This window comes from Euleptes europaea, chromosome 9 (genome assembly GCF_029931775.1).
Source record: "Euleptes europaea isolate rEulEur1 chromosome 9, rEulEur1.hap1, whole genome shotgun sequence".
NCBI lineage: Eukaryota > Metazoa > Chordata > Lepidosauria > Squamata > Sphaerodactylidae > Euleptes > Euleptes europaea.
In genome coordinates this window covers 66,326,531-66,347,181 of record NC_079320.1, presented here as the reverse complement: position 1 = coordinate 66,347,181, position 20,651 = coordinate 66,326,531, and the positions used below count along the sequence as shown (strand labels likewise).

Sequence of the window (20,651 nt, the reverse complement as noted above, 5' to 3'; positions counted from 1 at the left end):
CTTTTATGCATGGCTTTGCCCTCACCATCACCCCTCCAATGACTTCGGGGTTTTGTTTTGATTATGCATGCCATTTCCAATAATCAGAGGTCACCTTGCTCTCCCCCAGTGTTTCCGTACTCTTTGCCTGAGTTTTCAGGGATCTGTTATATCACAAATGTGAAAACATGGGCAAAATACACAGAAACACAGGGGGAAAGCGAGGTGACCTCTGACCGTCAGAAATGGTACGCATAATCAAAACAAAGACCCAAAGTCATTGGAGGGGTGATGGCAAAGGAAACAGCCATGCATAAAAGGCCTATGTGTTCTTTATGGTACACACAGTAGAGGGGTAGGTCAGGTCGCTAAACTTCACAGGCTTATGAGCCATATCTCAACATCTGTATTCATTTGAATACAATTCCAAACTAAGATCCCAAGCATGAAACAGCACAGAAGCAAGGAATAATCAATACAACCGATATAAAAAACCATAATTTTCTTTAAATGAACCCCCCCCCCCCAATTCAAACCCAGGAAGAAATCCTACTGAGTTCATGCACATGCTTGACTCTCTGGCTGAAATAAATGGACGCTAAAATTAAGGTTGTCCCTATAGTTAATTTCTGCACCCCTCCCTCATTATCACCAATCAAATGGTCACTCAAAATCAAGCTTTCCAGAGATTTCACAAGGTACTAAGGTTTGGACTCTGTCAAGTTTTCAAATGAAGAACATTCTACTATTTCTTATGTAACCACCAAGAAAACTTTCATATCACCCCTTGGTGCACAGAACATTAAGGATATAAGGAAAGCACAGCTGCAGCAGACCAATTGCCCATGGTGTAGTGTTTAAGAGTGGTGGTTTGGAGCGGTGGAGTCTGATCTGGAGAACCGAGTTTGATTCCCCACTCCTCCACATGAACGGCGGATGCTAATCTGGTGAACTGGATTTGTTTCCCCACTCCTATACGTTAAGCCAGCTGGGTGACCTTGGGTCAGCCACAGCTCTTAGAGCTCTCTCAGCCCCACCTACCTCACAGGGTGTCCGTTGGGGGAGGGGAAGGTAAGGTGATTGTAAGCCAGTTTGATTCTGGTAGAGAAAGTCGGCATATAAAAACCAACTCTTCTCCTTCTTCTAATTCAGCAGCATCCTAACTCCTACACTAGTCAACCAGGAGCTCCAGAAAGCTTACAAGCAAGGCATGGAAGCCAAAGCCTTCCTTGCTTGTTGCCCACAGCAAGTGGTATTCAAAGACACATAGCCTCAGGACATCCAGATTCCATTTAGCAATCACAGCTAATAGACACTGATGGACATCTCAGTAGATTTTAGAGACTGTGATAGGAAGCTAAATAACAGGATAGAGTTTCATAGCCCAAAGAACACGACACAAAAGTACCACTTTCATGTCATTTTGATGTAATGGCAATTTGACAGAGGGAACAGCTGAGACAACATTGACTTACCGTATAGAGTGAAACGTTGAGGTTTGATGTAGACCCAAGACATGGTATTACAACAGTTTTGTTTCCAGTTATATATATAACTCCAAGTTGGTCAGTAACTGAGGTCACAAATGGAGATCTGTGATCTAGAAGATCCATAAAATCTGAAAGATTTTGAATAAAAGCTATCAGATTGCAAAAAAAATCTTTTAAAAATGTTGTACAGAGATGTAAATAAGTGGATCCACTATGGTAGGTTAGAGTGTATTACTCGTAGGTTGAAACACAAGCTATCAAGCTTGTGAATATCAATTGGATCTAGACCAAATGTTCTGCTAAGAAAAGGGAAGGTATAATTTCCACCAATCCCCCTTTCCTGCTGAAGACCCCCAGTTTGCCCCTCATGCCATTCCTGAATGTTCCCTGTCCACCGGAAGCAGCATTTCAGTAAGATCAGTGTGCTGCAACAGGAATAGGGGAGGCAGGAAAGCTTTGTTCCATAGACGGAAGTGTCTTCCATTAGGGGGAAATTTAGTCTAGATTCAACTTTATGTCAATAAGTAGAGTGTTATGATAAAGCAGCATTAAGATGGAAGAGAGGATCACGTCTTGGTAGAGGGTGAAACAGACAGAGGGACTTCCGGGAAAAGCCAACATTTCACTGATAGGATACTTTGGAAACCACTGTTTTCCTCAGAGTCTTTCTCTCTCTACACACACACACACACACACACACACACACACACCATTGTTTATTTTCTCATTACCAGTTTTGTCCTTCTCTATTAGGCAAATATTCATATCCTGATATATGTGCAGAATAAAATTTAAATATTGTTTAATATCACCTGTATTTGTATCACCCACCCAAGTGTACACTCTGAGAATGATAACTCAGTTTCATGCTACCTTTACTGAGAGATGATCCACACCATTTCCCTACCTGAATATTGCACCTGTTTAGGAAAAGTGGGTGAACAGCATGTACAAGGCAACTTCTGATAAATGCAGAAGTATCTGTCTTGCCTTGTGAAGAGGAGGTGGGAATTAGGGTTGCCATCTTCCAGGAGGGGCCTGGAGATTTCCTGAAATTGCAGCTGATTTCCAGACAGAGCTCTGGAGGAAATAGCTGCTTTGGAGGGTGGCCTCTATGGCATTATACCCCCACTAAGGTCCCTCCCCAAACCATGCCCTTCCCTGGCTCCACCCACAAGTCTCCAGGAATATCCCAACCCAGAGTGGGAAGTGACATTGCCAGTAGCTTATCACACACTGCAGGGTGCATGCAGTTTTCTACAATGAAGTTATATTTGCACCCAGAAATTGTGTTCATTAACCTCATACCTGACTTGCAACAACAATGGGATTAATTTGGCCAGCAGATGAACAGGGATCTTGAACCCATGACTGCTCTAATCCTCCCCCCAGAATATTTTATCCAGTTTACCACTTTGACTGATGGTGCTGAGTACTGACGAATTAAGCCATTCTTTTGATGTGCAAAGCCCAACACACCCATTCAGAACAATGAAGAATGGAGAAGGCCTTTGTAAGCAAAAGAAGATAATCCATGGCTCTCCATGAGCACAGTCTTCCAGCTCAGTCTTATGCATGCTCCCTCAATAGGGTTTGCTCTCAAGAAAAGGTACCCAGGATTGCAGTCATGCGACCTAAACATAAATCCTACTGTATTTCATGGGGCTTGCTCCTAGATACACTAGGCATAACATTTAAGCCGTAGCCTTCCATTTCCCAACACATTAAATAGGAAGAGATCCATAACATACCATATAAGGTACCTTACCATAAGGTAAGCACTTACCTTGCACATAAACATAAATACTTGACATTTTGCGGTTGTCTTGGTAAAAGCAGTCATAGGCCCCGGTATCATTGCTTATTACTTTTGTAAGTGTCAGCATCTTACAGTAGATATTGTCAGTACAGTCAGTCACTGCTAACCGGTTTTCGGAACTACTCTGGTTGTTAGGCCAATGCCATTCCAAAGCCCTCTTGCCACTAGAGAAAGAAAATCAAAGTTTTAAGGAAACAAAAGCATACTACTAAGTTATTCCTGACAAGGCCTGGCTCACACAGGGGTGATCATCATATGCGGAATGCAGTATCAGGTGGTCACCTGCACATGTGAACGAGTCATCTAAAGTCACTTTAGCCTAATGCTTCTAAACACACCAGTATTCTCAGTGTGGTGTCCACGGGCACAGTGGTGTTTGCTTAGATGATTCCAGGTGCCCGTGTCCTTCAGCCCCAACCAAAGCACCAGTCCTGACTTCCTTCACTGGAGCAATGATCTAAGAGTGGGCTGGTGGATGGTTCTCATTTGCAGTGAGAAGGGGTCACCAAATGATTTCCGGTCTCTTCTGACTCCTCAATTCTGGAAGTATGCAACGAGGAGGCAAGGGAAAGCACAAGTGTTTATATTGGCACTAAGGCACCAATGCGTTTCACAAGGGCCTAGATAATATTGCCCTTCTCTCTTTTCTTCTATGACTTCTCAAAATTTACTTTAAACACCTGACCAGGTGACTTCTGGAATGCTTAGGGTACTTGGGATCATTCAAAGTTTCTCTGTTCAGTGTGTGTCACCACCTGTTATGTTCCCCAAAAGCACAAGAAGTCACAGCGTGGAAACAGAAAGTGAGTTGAGGAAAAAGACGAGCTATGTATAAAAGAGTCATCATTAGGGTTGTGCAAAAAAAAAAAATCCAATAAATTTTGGGTTCGGGTTTATTGGGCCCGATTGTTTTCAGTAAACCCAAAATAAGCTGAATACCCATACTGGTAAATATGAGTATTCGGCTTTATTTCAGGGTTTCCCAAAAAAATTCAAGTCCATTATAGTCTTTTTCCCATAGGGAAAAGCCTGGGGAAAGCCAAAGCCGAAAAAAGCCAAATACCTATTTGGCTGATTCAGAGATTGGCTATCCGGTTTCGGCTTTATTCCCAGTTTTAATATTCGCCTTTAATTAAACCCGAAAGAAGCCGAAAAGGCTTTTTTCACGTTTATTTTTGGTTCAGGTTTATCGATATGCGCAACCCTAGTCATCATTTGCTGTTCACACAACATACCTGCAAGTAATTTGTAGTGTCTCATTTGCAGCTACCGTCAGGACAGCTTTTTGGATGCTAAGGGATGGCGGATCCAGGGAAACTGGCAAGCCTGCAAAACAACAAAGATCAATAACTGCACACGCCAAAGGGCACGTGGTGCTCAATAACAATGCCATCATAGAAAGTCATACGGAACTAACTAGTTCGATGAATACCTGAGCCATGAGTGCCAAGCGGAGTTCTATGACAGACTTCGCTGAGGGTTGGAGTTGTGCATTTAATGGGTTAAACTATGAAGGACAAAACCTTTGCCTTTCGCACATCCTACAGAAACTCTGTCATAACAGGAAGAATGGGCAGATGGTCATACGCCGAGCAGCTCCGCTCTGCAATTCAAAAAGCTTGGGTGGAGTTCCTGTTTTGTTGCCTTGCGAACTTCAAGGTCTAGCTAAAGGATGTTGGGACATTGTAATGAAGAGAACCTGGCTTCACAGGATGATCTCATTCCCTAGGGAATGGTTTGAGCACTTTTGTTACCAAAAGGTGGATTTGTAAAATACCGTAATTGGCCCAAATCTCATATTCAGTGCTAGGAATTGATCTAAGCAACACACCCATGTAAGCACTCGGTCCCCTGATTTCAATTACTCATGTTCGCTACTGAGCTTCCTTTCTCACTCAAGATCTAGCATGTCTGAGATCTGAAATTAATCTGTTCCCAGAAATCCTCAAGCGGGCAAAACAAAGTGCATGAGTCAACACAAGTGGGTTTCCCCCCCAAAAAAAACTGTCTTCCAAAGAGCCCTGGTGTTCCTTGAAGCTGATCCAGGATTCCACAATGAGAAGATCAGTAATGGCTGATGAGCTTCCTTAAACGGCTTGTCCACCATTACTGATCCTGTTATGCATTACGTAACAAAAGAAGAGGGTGTTGGTGGACACACTCTCCGATGTCTAGGGTTGCCAGGTCCCTCTTCGCTATCTGCAGGAAGTTTTTGGGGCGGAGCCTGAGGAGGGCGGGATTTGGGGAGGGGAGCGACTTCAGTACTATAGAGTCCAATTGCCAAAGCGGCCATTTTCTCCAGGTGAACTGATCTCTGCCGGCTGAAGATCAGTTGTAATAGCAGCAGTGAATAACTATTAGGATTGCCAACCTTCAGGTAGTAGCTGGAGATCTCCTGCTATTACAACTGATCTCCAGCTGATAGAGATCAGTTCACCTAGAGAAAATGGCCGCTTTGGCAATTGGACTCTATGGCATGGAATTCCCTCCCCTCCCCAAACCCCACCCTCCTCAGGCTCCACCCCAAAAATCTCCCACTGGTGGCAAAGAGGGACCTGGCAACACTGATAATTATAGACCATGGTCCTACATCTGGAAGTAGATATATGCAGACTTCCAAAACATGGCTTCCAGTCACTTGAGAATGAACAACTCATTCTTTTTAGAACTTAATCATGCATTCAGTTGAGAACTCTGTTCAATTATCAATATCAAAAGAAATATCTGAGCACTGATGAACACAACTGAGCACACAACAAGAAATAATATAAATCAGCCAAACATAACTATCTCACTACCAAAGCCAATGAGCACATAAAAGGCATGTTGAAATTGTAAAGAATCCACTGGTGTGTCTGGAGTTTGAGAGTGGAGAGATCAATTCTTTTCTCTCTGCATGTCAAAAATAGGATCTAAATGTTGTAGATTACAATACTTCAAAGTATTCAAAGCCCACACAATCAGCCTAGGATCAAGCTAGATGGATCTCTGGAGCCAACAGTGCAAAGCAAACTCACATCCACATAATTTCTTGAACCATTTCAGCCAGCCAGACAACACAGGATTTATTAACACTGCTAAATGTTCTCATTATATCAGTCTTGGAAGGTCGTCCGTTAAATTAACTATGCAACAAGTGACTGTAGCCCGCAAATAATGCTGGCCATCTCTTTGTACTGAACAGTACCAATTTTATTCCTCTATTGTTCCACAAACTGACCTAGATTTTCCAGTACCTGCCAGACAATATTGGCTACATAAATTTAAAATTAAGGATGATTATGTCCCTCCCAGTGGAACAATACATATAGAGGAATTGACATGAAAAGTGTGTTGGAATACAAGGTATTCCATTGTGATTTTTTCCCCCATCACATATCTCAACATAATGTGCAGGATATTGTTCAATAAAAAACCGGCCTTAAATTACTACCACCAATAACCATTGTGTTGTTTATGTCTGCCAAACTGAAACTGGCATGTTACTGGATTACTGAAGCATTTTGAAACGTGGTTTTTTATAATCCAGTCTAAATATCCATGACAGCACATTTCTAAGTAATACACCAAATGGCAACAATATGCAGCAAAACAAAATAAACTGCAGCGGTGTTAGGATCAGTTATTTTAATATTCTGTCAATGGTTTATTATTAAAGCTATCTTCAATCTCTACAGACTATCATGCAAGTATTTCTACAGATTTGTCTCAATCATCTGCTGCAATGGTTGATAGTGAAAGCCATCAAGTGCGTGGGCTGTAGGAATTCACCTTTCTGTTCTTTTGACAAATCAAGCTGAAGGGGACGTTGAGAATAAAATTTAACCCCAACCTCCCGAGAGAAGGGGAGCGGGAGAGAGTGTGCGTTGAAGCAAATTGTAAGGAATACCTTACACTCGGCCTAGCACACACCACAACTGCAATATCTCAAATCACATGGGATATTCTTCTGATACCCACAACAGCAGAGAATATTTGCAGAAATCTTAACTCTTTCCTCATTGTTGGCGTTCAAAAAAAAGGTAGATGGCTTCCGGAGTTACAATCAAACCTAATTATGTGATGCAAATGGGCCAACTATAAACTGGCCAACTGAGACAAATCTGTCCATCACAATGGCGAATGGCCTTCAACCAGTTTGTACACTAAACAAAAACCTAAAGGACAGTATCAGTTAGATTTGTCTCTGGAGCCAAGGGACCCCTGAATTTAATATTAATATGTCATGTCTAATATTATCTGATATGGTTATATTAAATGATTAATGATCCAGTTGCTCGTGATCTGTCCTGAAATGGTCTGGGATTTTACTTAGTGATATGTACAGCTGAAATGTTCAAACCAGTTCATATGTCTTGGCTATTGTAATCATTACAGCGACCCTGTAAGGTAGGTCAGTGTTGTTTAGCCCCACATTGCAGATGTGGGTGCCGAGACTGAGAGTGAGCAGCCACCCAGTGAGTTCACAGCACAGGACAGATCTGAAACCTATTTCTCAGTCACACCAGCTCACAGCTTCTGCAACACTGGTCCCTAGAAGTGCAATCCTAAATAGAGTTAACTATTCTAAGGCAATGGACTTAGAAGGGTATGTCTCTCTTTAGGATTGCCCTGTACCTCACTGCTATTGTTGACACTGCATTTATCATGTTTATTATCTAACTGCAGATCAACCTACCTAGAGGTCAGAAGCCGGCAAAGTTAGCTATGACCAAATGCCTCTAGAATGTTACTCACAACTAGCTGAAGGGCCCATTCATTGCAATGGAATGTAGGAGATACTAATTGTGCAGGACTATGCCCAAAGTATATTCTAGTAATATCAGGAAGTGACCCTAAGCAGGTCTACTCTGAAGTAAGTCCCATTTCATTCAATGGGGCTTACTCCCAGGAAAGTGTTCTTAGGAGTATAGCCCCAGTCATCCTCACAACACAATGCCCTGAAACTCACTTGTTGATCTGTATCACACGAGTTCAGGGCAGGTGATAAAAATGGCTCCAAACACACATTTGTGTCCCAAAGGATGTCATGATCTAGCTAAGGGTTAGATCTAGACATGCAATAGTATGGAGAAAGGACATCAAGCGTTATGAACAATGAAAAAGCAAATAAATGAAAAACCTCATGCCACAAAAAGGGGAATGAAACAACCAAGGGAATTGATTTCTTCCCATGTGGTCCTTTTTCCTTGCATATGAGAAACCTATTGATAATATAAAATGGAGGGAACAGGAACAATGTAATCTGTTTTGGGTCCCCATCGAGGAGACAGGTGGGTATAAATGAAGTAAATGAAATAACAAATATATTTACAGATTTTTGAACCTCTCCTCGACATGAAAAATTCTGCATTTCTTATACGCAGCTAACTAGACATGATTACCAGTGCAATGCAATTCTTAGGAGAGAGCCAACTCCCCTGTAAAGACAGAGTAGCCATACACAACCTGAAAGAGTTATTTACCCCTGCAGACCCTTGGAAATCCAAGCGGTCTGTCATTTCCATACAACATCTACTACCTCATTGGCACCAATAAAGTGTTCCCCAGGGATCTACTTTTAGCAGCCAAAGTACTTGATTTCTTCTGGCACAGTAGCAAAACTCATCACACTTAGAGCCCATAAGAATTAAGAATATCCTTCTTGAGTGCAACATGAAAGGTTGCTGAAGTGACATGCGATCAGTTTTTGCTGGGCTAGGTTAAGGGTTTTGGGAGTAGTTTTTCTTCTTTTATAGCTCATAGAATTATCCAATTTAAACGTGCATTGGTTCTAAATATTTGGCACATGCAGATAAGCGGTAACCTAATTCCCCCACCCCCATTCCCGTCCACTTCACAACTCTTATGTTGTAGCTCTGGTTTCAGCATCACTGAAGCAACAACCCCAGGGCGTTCGGGTGATGGGAAAACTGACTGGAGTCAAACTCTTGAAGGCAAGACACGGTTGCTACATGGATAACAGCTCTAGGCATGGGAAATCACGTACACAAGGCTTAGGCAAGCATCCCATATACATGGATGGGATTGTATATAATAGTATGTATGTATTAAAACTGGATAAGACAGCTTTTTGACAGGTGAAAAAATGGTAGAAGAGGTCTCCTTGGTCCAGCAAAAAAGACTGCTAGGCATCATGGGACCTGCATGGGCAAAAGCCAAGTGGGATAGGGGCACTGGTAAAGTGGGGAATTGTCCAAGGCCATTTATGCATGAGAGGTTTTGCCTTGGATTTGCCGCTCTCTAGAAGCACATTTTCCCCATCCGAAGTCTCAGAACTCAACAATTAAGCCCCCAAGCAGAGTTTTGAGAATTCAGATGGGGAAAATGTGCATCTAGAGAGCGGCAAATCCAAGGCAAAACCTCCCAAGCAAATGTCCTTCAAGACCAACGGAAAAGGTTAGCTGGATGTGTGTGAGTGCCGTCAAGTCACAGCTGACTCATGGAGACCCCGTAGGGTTTTCAAGGCAAGAGATGTTCAGAGGTGGTTCGCCATTGCCTGCCTCTGGGTGGGCAGAGAGAGTCCTAAGAGAGCTGTGACTGGCCCAAGACCTACTCAGCCATGAAGCACACTGCATGGCCTTAGGGTAATCATTCTCTATCAGTTTAACCTACCTCACATGGTTGTTGTGATGATAAAAAGGGGGATGGGGGAAGGGAGGACCCAATAAGCCTCCCTGAACTCCTCAGTCGAAGGGTGAGAGAAAAATGTACTAGGCACAGTCTAAGGCAATGTTTTCTATTTTGGAACCTTTTATGCAGTTTTGGAAATATTTTCAACTTGTAGGTTGAACTTTATAATTACTTTTCTCTTATTTTACATTTTGTAACATTTGATGTTAAGTTGTTGTTCTACCTTACTGTGATTTGAAAAAGGGGGAAGGGGAGATAATAACTGTACTAGAGAGATCGAGATACAGATGACCAAACAAGTCCGCGGGGAACATTCTTAGCTCAAGGGGGGTAATTAACCATATCACCAGGACGAAAGAATCTGTTTACTCGGGCTCTGCAGTCAAAGCCTGGTAGAAGAAGCAGCAAAATGATAATCTCGGGGGGCTCCTTGCCTCAGCGAGGGTCACGTCTCCCCTTGGCACCAGCATCCAAAGCTAGATCTGTCCACCCCCAATGGTCTCAAATCAAATCTTTAATAATGCAGTCAATGACCAGCAAATACACATACAGAGCATAGTAACCTGTACCTATTTTCGTATTACAGGTCTACAAGATAAAGTTAAAAATGCAAGACATCATAGGTTTAACGATGACTGCTTTATATAGTACACTGAACCGCTTTTTCTTTTCCTAGCCAGTACGCCAAGTTTTAATAGCTGCAGTGCAGAACTTAGCGGTCTGGAGAGAATCTGGAGTTTTCTCGTCTTTTAATAACAGCTTGGTCAGGGATAAATCCGATCGTCCAGGGAAATTTTTGACCCACCCCCAACATGCTACTTCTTCTCCAAAGCGAGCGCAGGAGGTCCCTGGCACTGCTTGACGAGGAAGATCACTACTGTGAGCGGATCAGTCGCTGAGCTCTGGCAGTGTGCTAGGCGCGGGGCAGGGCGCAGGATCGATCTTTTCCACCTTTCCCTGAGGCCATTTATGCATGGGAGATTTTGCAGCTCTCTCGATGCACATTTTCCCCATCCGAATTCTCAAAACTCAAAAACAAGCCCCCATGCAGAGTTTTGAGAATTCAGATGGGGGAAAATGTGCATCGAGAGAGTGGCAAATCCAAGGCAAAACCTCCCATGAGAAGCTAATTCTTCGTACTTTTCTTTTCCCTGTGTGGTGTAATGGTTAAGAGTGGTGGTTTGGAGCTGTGGACTCAGATCTGGACAGCCGGGTTTGATCCCCCACTCCTCCACATGAGCCGCAGAGGCTAATCTGGTGAACCGGGTTGGTTTCCCCACTCCTCCACATGCAGCCAGCTGGGTGACCTTGGGCTAGTCTCAGCTCTCATAGAGCTCTCTCAGCCCCACCTACCTTGCAGGGTGTCTATTGTGGGGAGGGGAAGGCGAGTGTAAGCTGGTTTGATTCTCCCTTAAGCGGTAGAGAAAGTCGGTATATAAAACCCAACTCTTCTTCTTCCTCCTCTGAGCGGCTCACACTCACACCTCACTTCCAGATTTGAGTGGGATCTAGCGGAGCCCTTGGCCATTTATGCACGGGAGGTTTTGCCTTGAATTTTTTTCCCAGTCACCTTTAATGCCTTGGATTTGCCACTTTGTACATGCACATTTTTCCCATCGGAAATCTCAGAACTCTGCATGGAGGCTTATTGTTGAGTTTTGAGAATTCAGATGGGGAAAATGAGCATCTGTGGTCAAGTCGCAGCTGACTTATGATGACCCCTTTTTGGGGTTTTCATGGCAACAGACAAACAGAGGTGGTTTGCCAGTGCCTTCCTCTGCACAGCAACCCTGGTATTCCTTGGTGGTCTCCCATCCAAATACTAACCAGGGCTGACCCTGCTTAGCTTCTGAGATCTGACGGGATCAGGCTAGCCTGGGCCATCCAGGTCAGGGCAAATGTGCATCTACAAAGTGGCAAATCCAAGGCAAAAACCTCCCATGCATAAATGGGACTGATCTCCAGCAGGTGACCTGCGGTTGCAACGCCCCCTCCCCCCCGTCGTTGCGCCTCGCAAAGTGCTGGGGGGGGGGGGACTCAAGAACCGAGCGATCGGGACTCTGTTGGAAATGTCATAAAATCAGAGGCACCTTTTCCCACTGTTGGTGGACATGTGAAGTCGTGCAGAAATATTGGGGGGGAAATCATAAGAACCTCGAAGGCATCGTAGGACAGAGCATAAAATATGATCCCAAACTCTTTCTTCTGAATAAAGCACCAGATACCATGAACGAGGCCCAACAGATCGTATTAAAATATCTTGTAACAGCGGCGAGAGTAGTTCTGGCATCACTTTGGAAAACAAGTAAGATCCCAAAACTTCAAACATGGTTAGACAGGTCCCTAGAATATATTACTGTGGCACAATTAACAGAATACATGAAAGATAATACACGAGAACAGAATCACGAGAGATGGAAATCCTTTTATGAATATATGAAAAGCACCAGACAAAAGAGCTAGTCAAAGCAAATTACTATTAAGTTTCCCAAATTTTCATTGTTAACACATCGACTAAAAAATTGGCCACCGCCACAGTGATCTCTACTGTTGTATCATTCAATAAAATGTGTGTTATGATTTTATGTTTGTTTTAGCTTTTTTAGCTGATAGTTGTATTTATACTGTTTTTTTCTTCTTTGTAATATTGGATATGCCATTAAAGGTTTATTGATTGATTGATTGATTGACTATTAGGTTAAGAAAATAAGGAAGACGTTATTATAAAGAGGGGTAGAGATGGTTAGACATCCACAAAACGATATGTAAATAATATTATTTTCCCTTTCCCTATTTTTTCCCCCTCTGCATATCTACTTATTAAGGAAAAATAATTTTATTTTTATTTCCTTCCCCCCGGGAGCCCCGAACCCGCCCGCCGCGGCAGCCGCGCCCCCTTACCCGCAGAACCCAGCCGCGCCTCCGCAGCCAGGCACGAGAGGAAGAGCAGCCCCGCCGCCAGCTCCATCGCCCCACGCGCCCTCCAGCAGCGCCCCAGCCGCCGCCTACTGCACCGAAGCCCCGCCAGCCGCTGGCCGGAGAGCCGCTGCGCCAGGCGGACTTCGGCCGCTCAGTGCAGACCAATCCCCGGGCGCAGCGCCTCTTCTTGGGGCGGGGGGGGAGGAGCTTGGGTTGCTAGCCCCGCCCCGAGCACGCCTCCAGCCGTGGAGGCCCCCCCCTCCCCAACGCCTTCTGCCCGACGGCGTCGCTGTCCCCAAGCGCCCTGGCGCGGCCGCCGGCCTCTGCTGCGGGTTCGTACGCAGGGAGGAAAAGTCACAGTGGGTCGCCGTGTTAGTCTGTCTGCAGTAGGAGAAAAGGGCAAGAGTCCAGTAGCACCTTGAAAACTCACAAAAATATTTTCTGGTAGGGTGTTAGTCTGTCTGCAGTAGTAGAAAAGAGCAGTTGCAAGAGTCCAGTAGCACCTGAAAGACTCACAAACATATTTTCTGGTAGGGTGTTAGTCTGTCTGCAGTAGCAGAAAAGGGCAAGAGTCCAGTAGCACCTTAAAGACTCACAAAAATATTTTCTGGTAGGGTGTTAGTCTGTCTGCAGTAGTAGAAAAGAGCAGTTGCAAGAGTCCAGTAGCACCTGAGAGACTCACAAAAATATTTTCTGGTAGGGTGTTAGTCTGTCTGCAGTAGCAGAAAAGGGCAAGAGCCCAGTAGCACCTTAAAGACTCACAAAAATATTTTCTGGTAGGGTAAGAGTCCAGTAGCACCTTAAAGACTAACAAAGAGTAGGGCAAGAGTCCAGTAGCACCTTAAAGACTCACAAAAATATTTTCTGGTAGGGTGTTAGTCTGTCTGCAGTAGTAGAAAAGAGCAGTAGCAAGAGTCCAGTAGCACCTTAAAGACTAACAAAGAGTAGGGCAAGAGTCCAGTAGCACCTTAAAGACTCACAAAAATATTTTCTGGTAGGGTGTTAGTCTGTCTGCAGTAGTAGAAAAGGGCAGTAGCAAGAGTCCAGTAGCACCTGAAAGACTCACAAAAATATTTTAAATATTTTTTAAAAAATAGCACCTTAAAAGACTCACCCCCAAAAAAAATTTTTAATATGCTACTGGACTCTTGCTCTTTTCTACTAGGGAGGAAAAGGGGAGGGAGGGACAGCCGGATCCTTCGCCCCTGTTTCTCTTGAAGCCTTCAAATGGGGAGCGTGCATCTGAAGAACTGTTGGAACAGCCCGTCTTATGACTCTGGGCCCTTCTGCCCAATCGTCTCAGGGTTCCAAGCCAGAAGATATTATGGATCCATGACACAGGCGTGGTTAAACTGTGGAACTCCCTGCCCCAGGATGTGGCGATGGCTGCCAACTTGGAAGGCTTGAAGAGGGGAGTGGACCTGTTCATGGAGGAGAGGGCTATTCATGGCTACTAGTCATGATGCGTAACTGTTCTCTCCAGGATCAGAGGAGCGTGCCTGTTATATTAGGTGCTTTGGAACACAGGCAGGATGGTGCTGCTGCAGTCGTCTTGTTTGTGGGCTTCCTGGAGGCACCTGGTTGGCCACTGTGTGAACAGACTCCTGGACTTGGTGGGCCTTGGTCTGATCCAGCAGGGCCTTTCTTCTGTTCTTATAAGCCTTTCCCAGAAGAGGATTCTGGACACCAACTAACCAGAAATCTTATTGCCAGAATGCTTAGTACCTTCAGCTTGCATTGTGCTGATCGAGGTTAGGGTTACAATGTCCCAAAGACTGATTTGACTGAAAGTGTGATATAGTGGTTAGAGCATCAGAGAGGGACAGGAGGAGATCTGGGTTCAAATCCCTGCTTGCCATGAGACTCGTTAGGGGACCTTGGGCCAGTCTCCTCGCTCGGCCTAATCTACCTCACAGGGTGGTCAGGAGGATAAAATGGGGGAGGAGAGAACCCAGTAGGCCGCCCTGAAGTCCTTGAAGAAGGGCGAGATCAAAATGCATTAAGCATAAATAAGGGTATGAAGATTCATAGGGTCGCCATGAGTCAGAAGCAACTTGACAGCACTGAACACACACACACATGAAGAGGGAATGGGCTGTCTGCAACTCAGCATCCCACCCTCGGGGGGAGGGGCTGTGGCTCAGTGGTAGAACATCTGCTTGGCATGCAGAAGGTCCCAGGTTCAATCCCCGGCATCTCCAGTTAAAGGGACTAGGCAAGTAGGTGATGTGGAAGACCCCAGTGGTAGAGCCTCTGCTTGGCATGCAGAAGGTCCCAGGTTCAATCCCCGGCATCTCCAGTTAAAGGGACTAGGCAAGTAGGTGATGTGAAAGACGTCTGCCTGAGTCCCTGGAGAGCCACTGCCAGTCTGAGTAGACAATACCGACTTTGATGGACCAAGGGTCTGACTCAGTACAAGGCAGCTTCATGTGGTCACCCCATATATATAGGTCGTCCTCTGTGCTCCAGTGCCAGCCTCTGCTATGAAGTGTTGCCTATTGTGGCTTTATCTCTTTTCAGTTCATTATGTTGTGCACCTTTAGTGGGAAAAGGCAACTTCAAGGTTTTCAAAACTGAAAATGCTCTGAATGCTAGTGTGAGGGTCTCTGTCTTTGTGTCTCTGCTTTCCATCACCTGCGGTGTTATCAGTGAACTCGTAAAAGCAGTTCACACCTTCTGGTCTCAGGCGCCAGGCCTGATGGCCCATGTATCTTCCCCCCCGCTGTTCTTCCTGCCAGTACTCCCTCAGGCCGGTGCGGCCTTGGAAGTGTGATAGCCGCACCAGACTTCCTGGGATCCGTCTGATGTTTTGTATTATGCCAAGCTTGTAACTTCCCATAACAATAAGTGTGAACCCCAGTGCCCCAGTGCCCTGGAGTCAATATATTCTGTAAACCCGTATAGCCCCTCACTTGCAACTTTCTACCTGTGCCTGTCTCATCTCCTGAAGGCTTCAATAAATCTATTGTTTCTGTATCAACGTCTGAGCAACTGATTTGGAGAAGCAAACTCAGAGAGGGGGATCTCTCACATTAAGTTGCAAGTCCTTGCCTCTCGGACTGCAGCTGTACCGCTTTGGACAGAATGTCAGCCGACGAGGACACCACCCCTAACCCCGATGCCCCCAAGGAACCGGACGAGCCGGAGAAGCCGGACCCGAAGGAGGAGGGAGCCAAGCCAAAGAAACCGAAGGGTCGCGCCCCCGACCAAGATCGGGACGGACGTCCCCGGGGACTTACTTATTGGCTGGACTCTCCCAAGGGCTGGTCGCTCTCGCGGACTGCGGCGAAGGATCGCCGGTTGGCCTTCCCCAGCACGGGACTCGAAGGGGACCCGGCCCGCAAAGAGGCCCTCATGGAGGAAGAACGAAAGCAGTGGCAGGAAGACCGCCGGGCTATGCAGGAGCAGATGGAGATCATGCAACGCGTAATGGGTGAGATGGCCACGACCCTAGATGCGCTGAAGTTGCAACCTCCAGCCGGTGCTCCCCCAGACGGGGCGCCGGTAGTTCCGCCCGCAACCCCTGCCCCCCCGGCCCGTCGGGACCTGAAAGTCACGTATGACGGGTCGGGAGACCAGTTGACCTTTTTTATGGTCCAAGTAGACATTTTTATGCGGGAACAAGGCCGAACCTTCGTTTCTGAGGAGTCCCGGGTGCAGTACGTGGCTTCCTTACTGCAAGGGGAGGCGGCTGCCTGGATGGTGTTGCAGTATGAACTCCGCTCGCCGGTGCTGCGAACCCTGGACGAGTTCATGGTAGCACTCCGAAACCGTTTTGAGGACCCGACTCTGGGTGAGCGGGCTAAAGCCTCCCTGATGCAACTGCGCCAAGGGACTAAGTCGGTGGCGCAGTATGCAAGTGAGTTCCAGTCACTGGCTAGCCGAATTCTGGACTGGAGTGAAGCTACCTTGGTACAATGTTTCAGGGAGGGTCTCAACCCAGACCTCCAACATTGGGCCTTCATGCAAGGGAACCCCCCGGATGTGGAAGGTTGGGTTCGCCATGCTGCTGACATCGAGAATCGCAAACAACTCCTGAACTTGTCCAAGCAACGGCTTGGGCGAGACCCCAGGCCCCGAGGTGACCGTGGCCGGGAACTCCGGCAAGGGGGTGGCGGGGGTCTCTCGGCCGCGGAACGCCGCAAGCGGTTCGAGGCCGGCGTCTGCCTGATCTGCGGGGGAAAGGGTCACTTTGCATCGCAATGCCCCTCTCGCCCAGGCCGTCCGACCCCCCCCCGCCAAACCCAGGCCGAGCCGACGAAACCGGCCGCCGACAGCCAGCCTCGCCGCAGAAGTGGACCACTGAGCCGGCGCTCCGGCGCACCCTCCGCTCTCCACGCGCGCCCCCAGGATGGGGCATCCGACTCTACGGTCCCATCGGGGTCCCGGATTACAAATACCGTCTTTGATTCGGACGGCTCCCCGGAAGCCACCACCCCGTCCCCCTCTTCCAGCGAGGAGGAAGAGTGGGAACAGCCGGCAAAAAACGCCGTCGGTCTGCTGTAGAGGGGGCTCCGCAGCAGACCGTCCCTATCGTTGTGCAAGGAGCTCCACCGATGGTAAGCGCCCAAGAGGACAATGTATTTGTGCGTGTTCATCTGTCCCTACCCAAAGGGGGTCCCCCGTTAGAGGTCCCCGCGTTGGTCGACTCGGGGTGTGCCCGCACCATGATAAATGAGGAAACTGCCAAGAAGTTGGGTGTCCGGCGCAAGCGGCTTCCGGGACCCCTCCGTTTTTCCCAAATGGACGGGAGTGACTTTAAACGGGGCCCTGTGACCCACAGAACTGCAGCCGTGATTATGTCCGTGGGGGAACATTGGGAACGGTTGTATTTCACCATCGCCCCTATTGTAACCCCTGTGGTGTTAGGGATGAACTGGTTAAGGGGACACAATCCCTCCATTGATTGGGTTAAACGGGTGCTTTCCTTCCCCGAAAACCCCTGTGGGTTGCATGACAAGGAACGGGTACTCAGAACTCCAGCCGCCGCACTGGTAGGGTCCCCCGCCCCAGTCTCTCCTCAATTACCCTCTGAGTACTCGCAGTTTACTGATGTTTTCGATGTTAGAGAGTGCGACGAACTGCCTCCCCACAGAGAAACGGACTGTGCCATCGAGATTGTAGGGGAAGGCAAACTGTCTAAGGGAAAGGTTTACCCCATGAGCCCTAGTGAAAAGACTGTATTGCGAGACTATCTGGATGTCAATCTGGCGAGGGGTTTCATACGCCCCTCCAAGGCTCCTTATTCAGCCCCAGCTTTCTTTGTAAAGAAAAAGACGGGAGATTTAAGACTGTGTATTGACTTTCGCAGACTGAACGCAGTCACCCAGTCTAATGCTTACCCCCTCCCTCTTATTCCTGACCTTCTAGCACAATTAAAGGAGGGCCGAATCTTCACCAAACTGGACTTGGTAGAAGCCTACCACCGCATTCGCATCAAAGAAGGAGACGAACCCAAAACGGCCTTTTCCAGTTGTTTTGGGATGTTTGAGTACCTGGTCATGCCGTTTGGACTTTCGGGGGCTCCGAGTGTCTTTATGCAATTAATTAATGAAGTTTTGCATGATTTACTGTTTCGGGGGGTGGTGGTATTTCTCGATGACATTCTTATTTACTCTGAGACCATGGAAGAACATGTGCGCCTAGTGCGAGAAGTGCTCCAGCGGCTGCGGGAGCACAAACTGTATGCTAAGGTGTCCAAGTGTGAATTCCACCAACCTTCTATTACATTTCTGGGGTATGTGATTTCCCACCAAGGGTTGGAAATGGACCCCGCCAAGGTCCAGGCGGTGCGGGACTGGGAAACCCCCACTACCCGCCGCCAACTTCAACAGTTTTTGGGGTTTGCCAACTTTTACCGGAATTTCATTCCCAACTTTGCCCAAGTTGCGCTTCCCCTCACTGCCCTGTTGCGTACCAAGGACAGGGGGGCTAGCGCCGCACTCCCCTCAGCCCGTCTGCAATGGTCTCCCCAGTGCCAGCAAGCTTTTGAACGTTTAAAGCTACTTTTTTCATCCGAACCCGTTTTGGCTCACCCGGATTGCACCAAGCCCTTCGTGGTGCAGGTGGATGCCTCGGATGTAGCCATGGGCGGGGCCCTATTGCAGAGGGATGAGGGGGGACGGTTGAGGCCATGCGCCTACTTCTCCAAGAAGTTTTCCCAGTCCGAAATCAACTGGGCCATTTGGGAGAAGGAGGCAGCAGCGGTCAAACATGCCCTTACCATATGGAGACACTTCTTAGAGGGGGCCGAGCTGCCGTTCGAAGTGTGCACAGATCACAAGAATCTTGAGGCTCTCAAGGGAGCTAGAAAACTCAATGCCAAACAAATTCGGTGGGCCCAATTTTTTGCAAAATTCCGGTTCACCCTCAAACATGTCCCTGGCAAAGAAAATGCCCTAGCTGATGCTTTGTCACGACTTCCCCAGTATCGCAACGATTTCGATCGCCCCGTCGACTCCCTGTTCACTCCCGAACAGCGAGGGGAAGTCCCTGGCTTGGCCGTCACCACCCGATCCCAAGCCCGCCAACCGGAGACCCCCCCTACGCTCAAAGGTATCCCGGAAGCATTCCAACAGCGACTCCGGGACGCCTCCTTACAGGAGGAGGAGCACCATCTCCTCCCCACTGGCTTGGAACGAACCAACACTTGGTGGGTGCAAGGGGGGAAACTATATGTCCCATCTTCCCTTCGCAAAGAAGTATTGGGACTTGTACATGGGGCCAGGCTAGCGGGTCATTTTGGTTTCATAAAAACGCTTCACCTGGTTCGAAGGCAATTCTGGTGGCCCGGTATGAGATCTGATGTAGAGTTGTATGTGCGCAGCTGCCCCACCTGCGCCACAGCCAAGAAACGGATGGGAAAACCCCCGGGGCTTCTCAAACCGCTTGAGAACCCCTCCCGTCCCTGGGAAGTCATCGCCATGGATTTTATCACCGACCTACCTCCAAGTCGGGGGAAAACGGTTCTCTGGGTTATCACAGACCTCTTTTCCAAACAGGTTCATTTCGTTCCATGTGCAGGTCTTCCTTCAGCCCAGGGCTTAGCTAAACTGTTCATCACGCACGTCCTCAGGCTACACTCGATCCCGAGGAAGGTCCTCTCCGACCGGGGGGTCCAGTTTGTTGCCAAATTCTGGCGGGCTTTCCTAAAGTTAATGGGAGTGGAGGAACAGGGCCTTTCTTCCGCCTATCACCCCCAAACGGATGGTCAAACGGAACGAGTAAATGCGGTAGTAGAATGTTATTTGCGTTGCTATGTAAATTTCCACCAGGACGACTGGGTCGACCTGCTGCCATTTGCCGAATATGCGTACAACAATGCGCCTCATTCCTCTACCGGCTTTAGTCCCTTCCAAGTTATATACGGGACGGATTTTGGCCCTTTCGGTTCTGCCCCCGTCTCGCCAGAGCTCCAGTCTACCCCTGATCTTCAGGAGTGGATTCAGGTGGTTAAATCCACCTGGCCATGGTTGCTCAAAAATCTGGAAAGGGCAAAAAGCAAGTACAAGGAACAAGCAGACAAACACCGGTCTCCGGGATGGGAACTCAAGGTGGGGGAGCAAGTCTATCTGTCCACCAAAAACCTCCGCTCTCTTCGCCCCTGCAAAAAACTGAGCGACCGTTATGTAGGACCTTTCCCCATTACCAGAGTAATCAACGAGGTTACCGTGGAACTGAGTCTCCCTAAGACTCTCAAGGGAGTTCATCCAGTCTTCCATATAAGCCTCCTCAAACCTTATGTAGCAGCTCCCCAGTTCCACCCCCCTCCCGCTCATGAGATTCCTACCGTAGTAGGAGGGGATACCCAT

General features: G+C 47.3%; 1 protein-coding gene across 1 annotated transcript in view; it reads right to left on the bottom strand.

The window, feature by feature from the left end:
- The window catches only part of KDR (kinase insert domain receptor), a 47,535-nt gene extending 34,646 nt beyond the window's left edge, over positions 1-12,889 (bottom strand). Inside the window, exons 1-4 of the mRNA XM_056855084.1 lie at positions 12,823-12,889; positions 4,524-4,638; positions 3,256-3,452; positions 1,455-1,597 (exon numbers count right to left, since the gene is read on the bottom strand). Of these exons, the coding sequence (XP_056711062.1) occupies positions 1,455-1,597; positions 3,256-3,452; positions 4,524-4,638; positions 12,823-12,889 (522 nt within the window). The remainder of the gene's footprint in view (positions 1-1,454; positions 1,598-3,255; positions 3,453-4,523; positions 4,639-12,822) is intronic.
- Between the last annotated feature and the right edge of the window lie 7,762 nt (positions 12,890-20,651).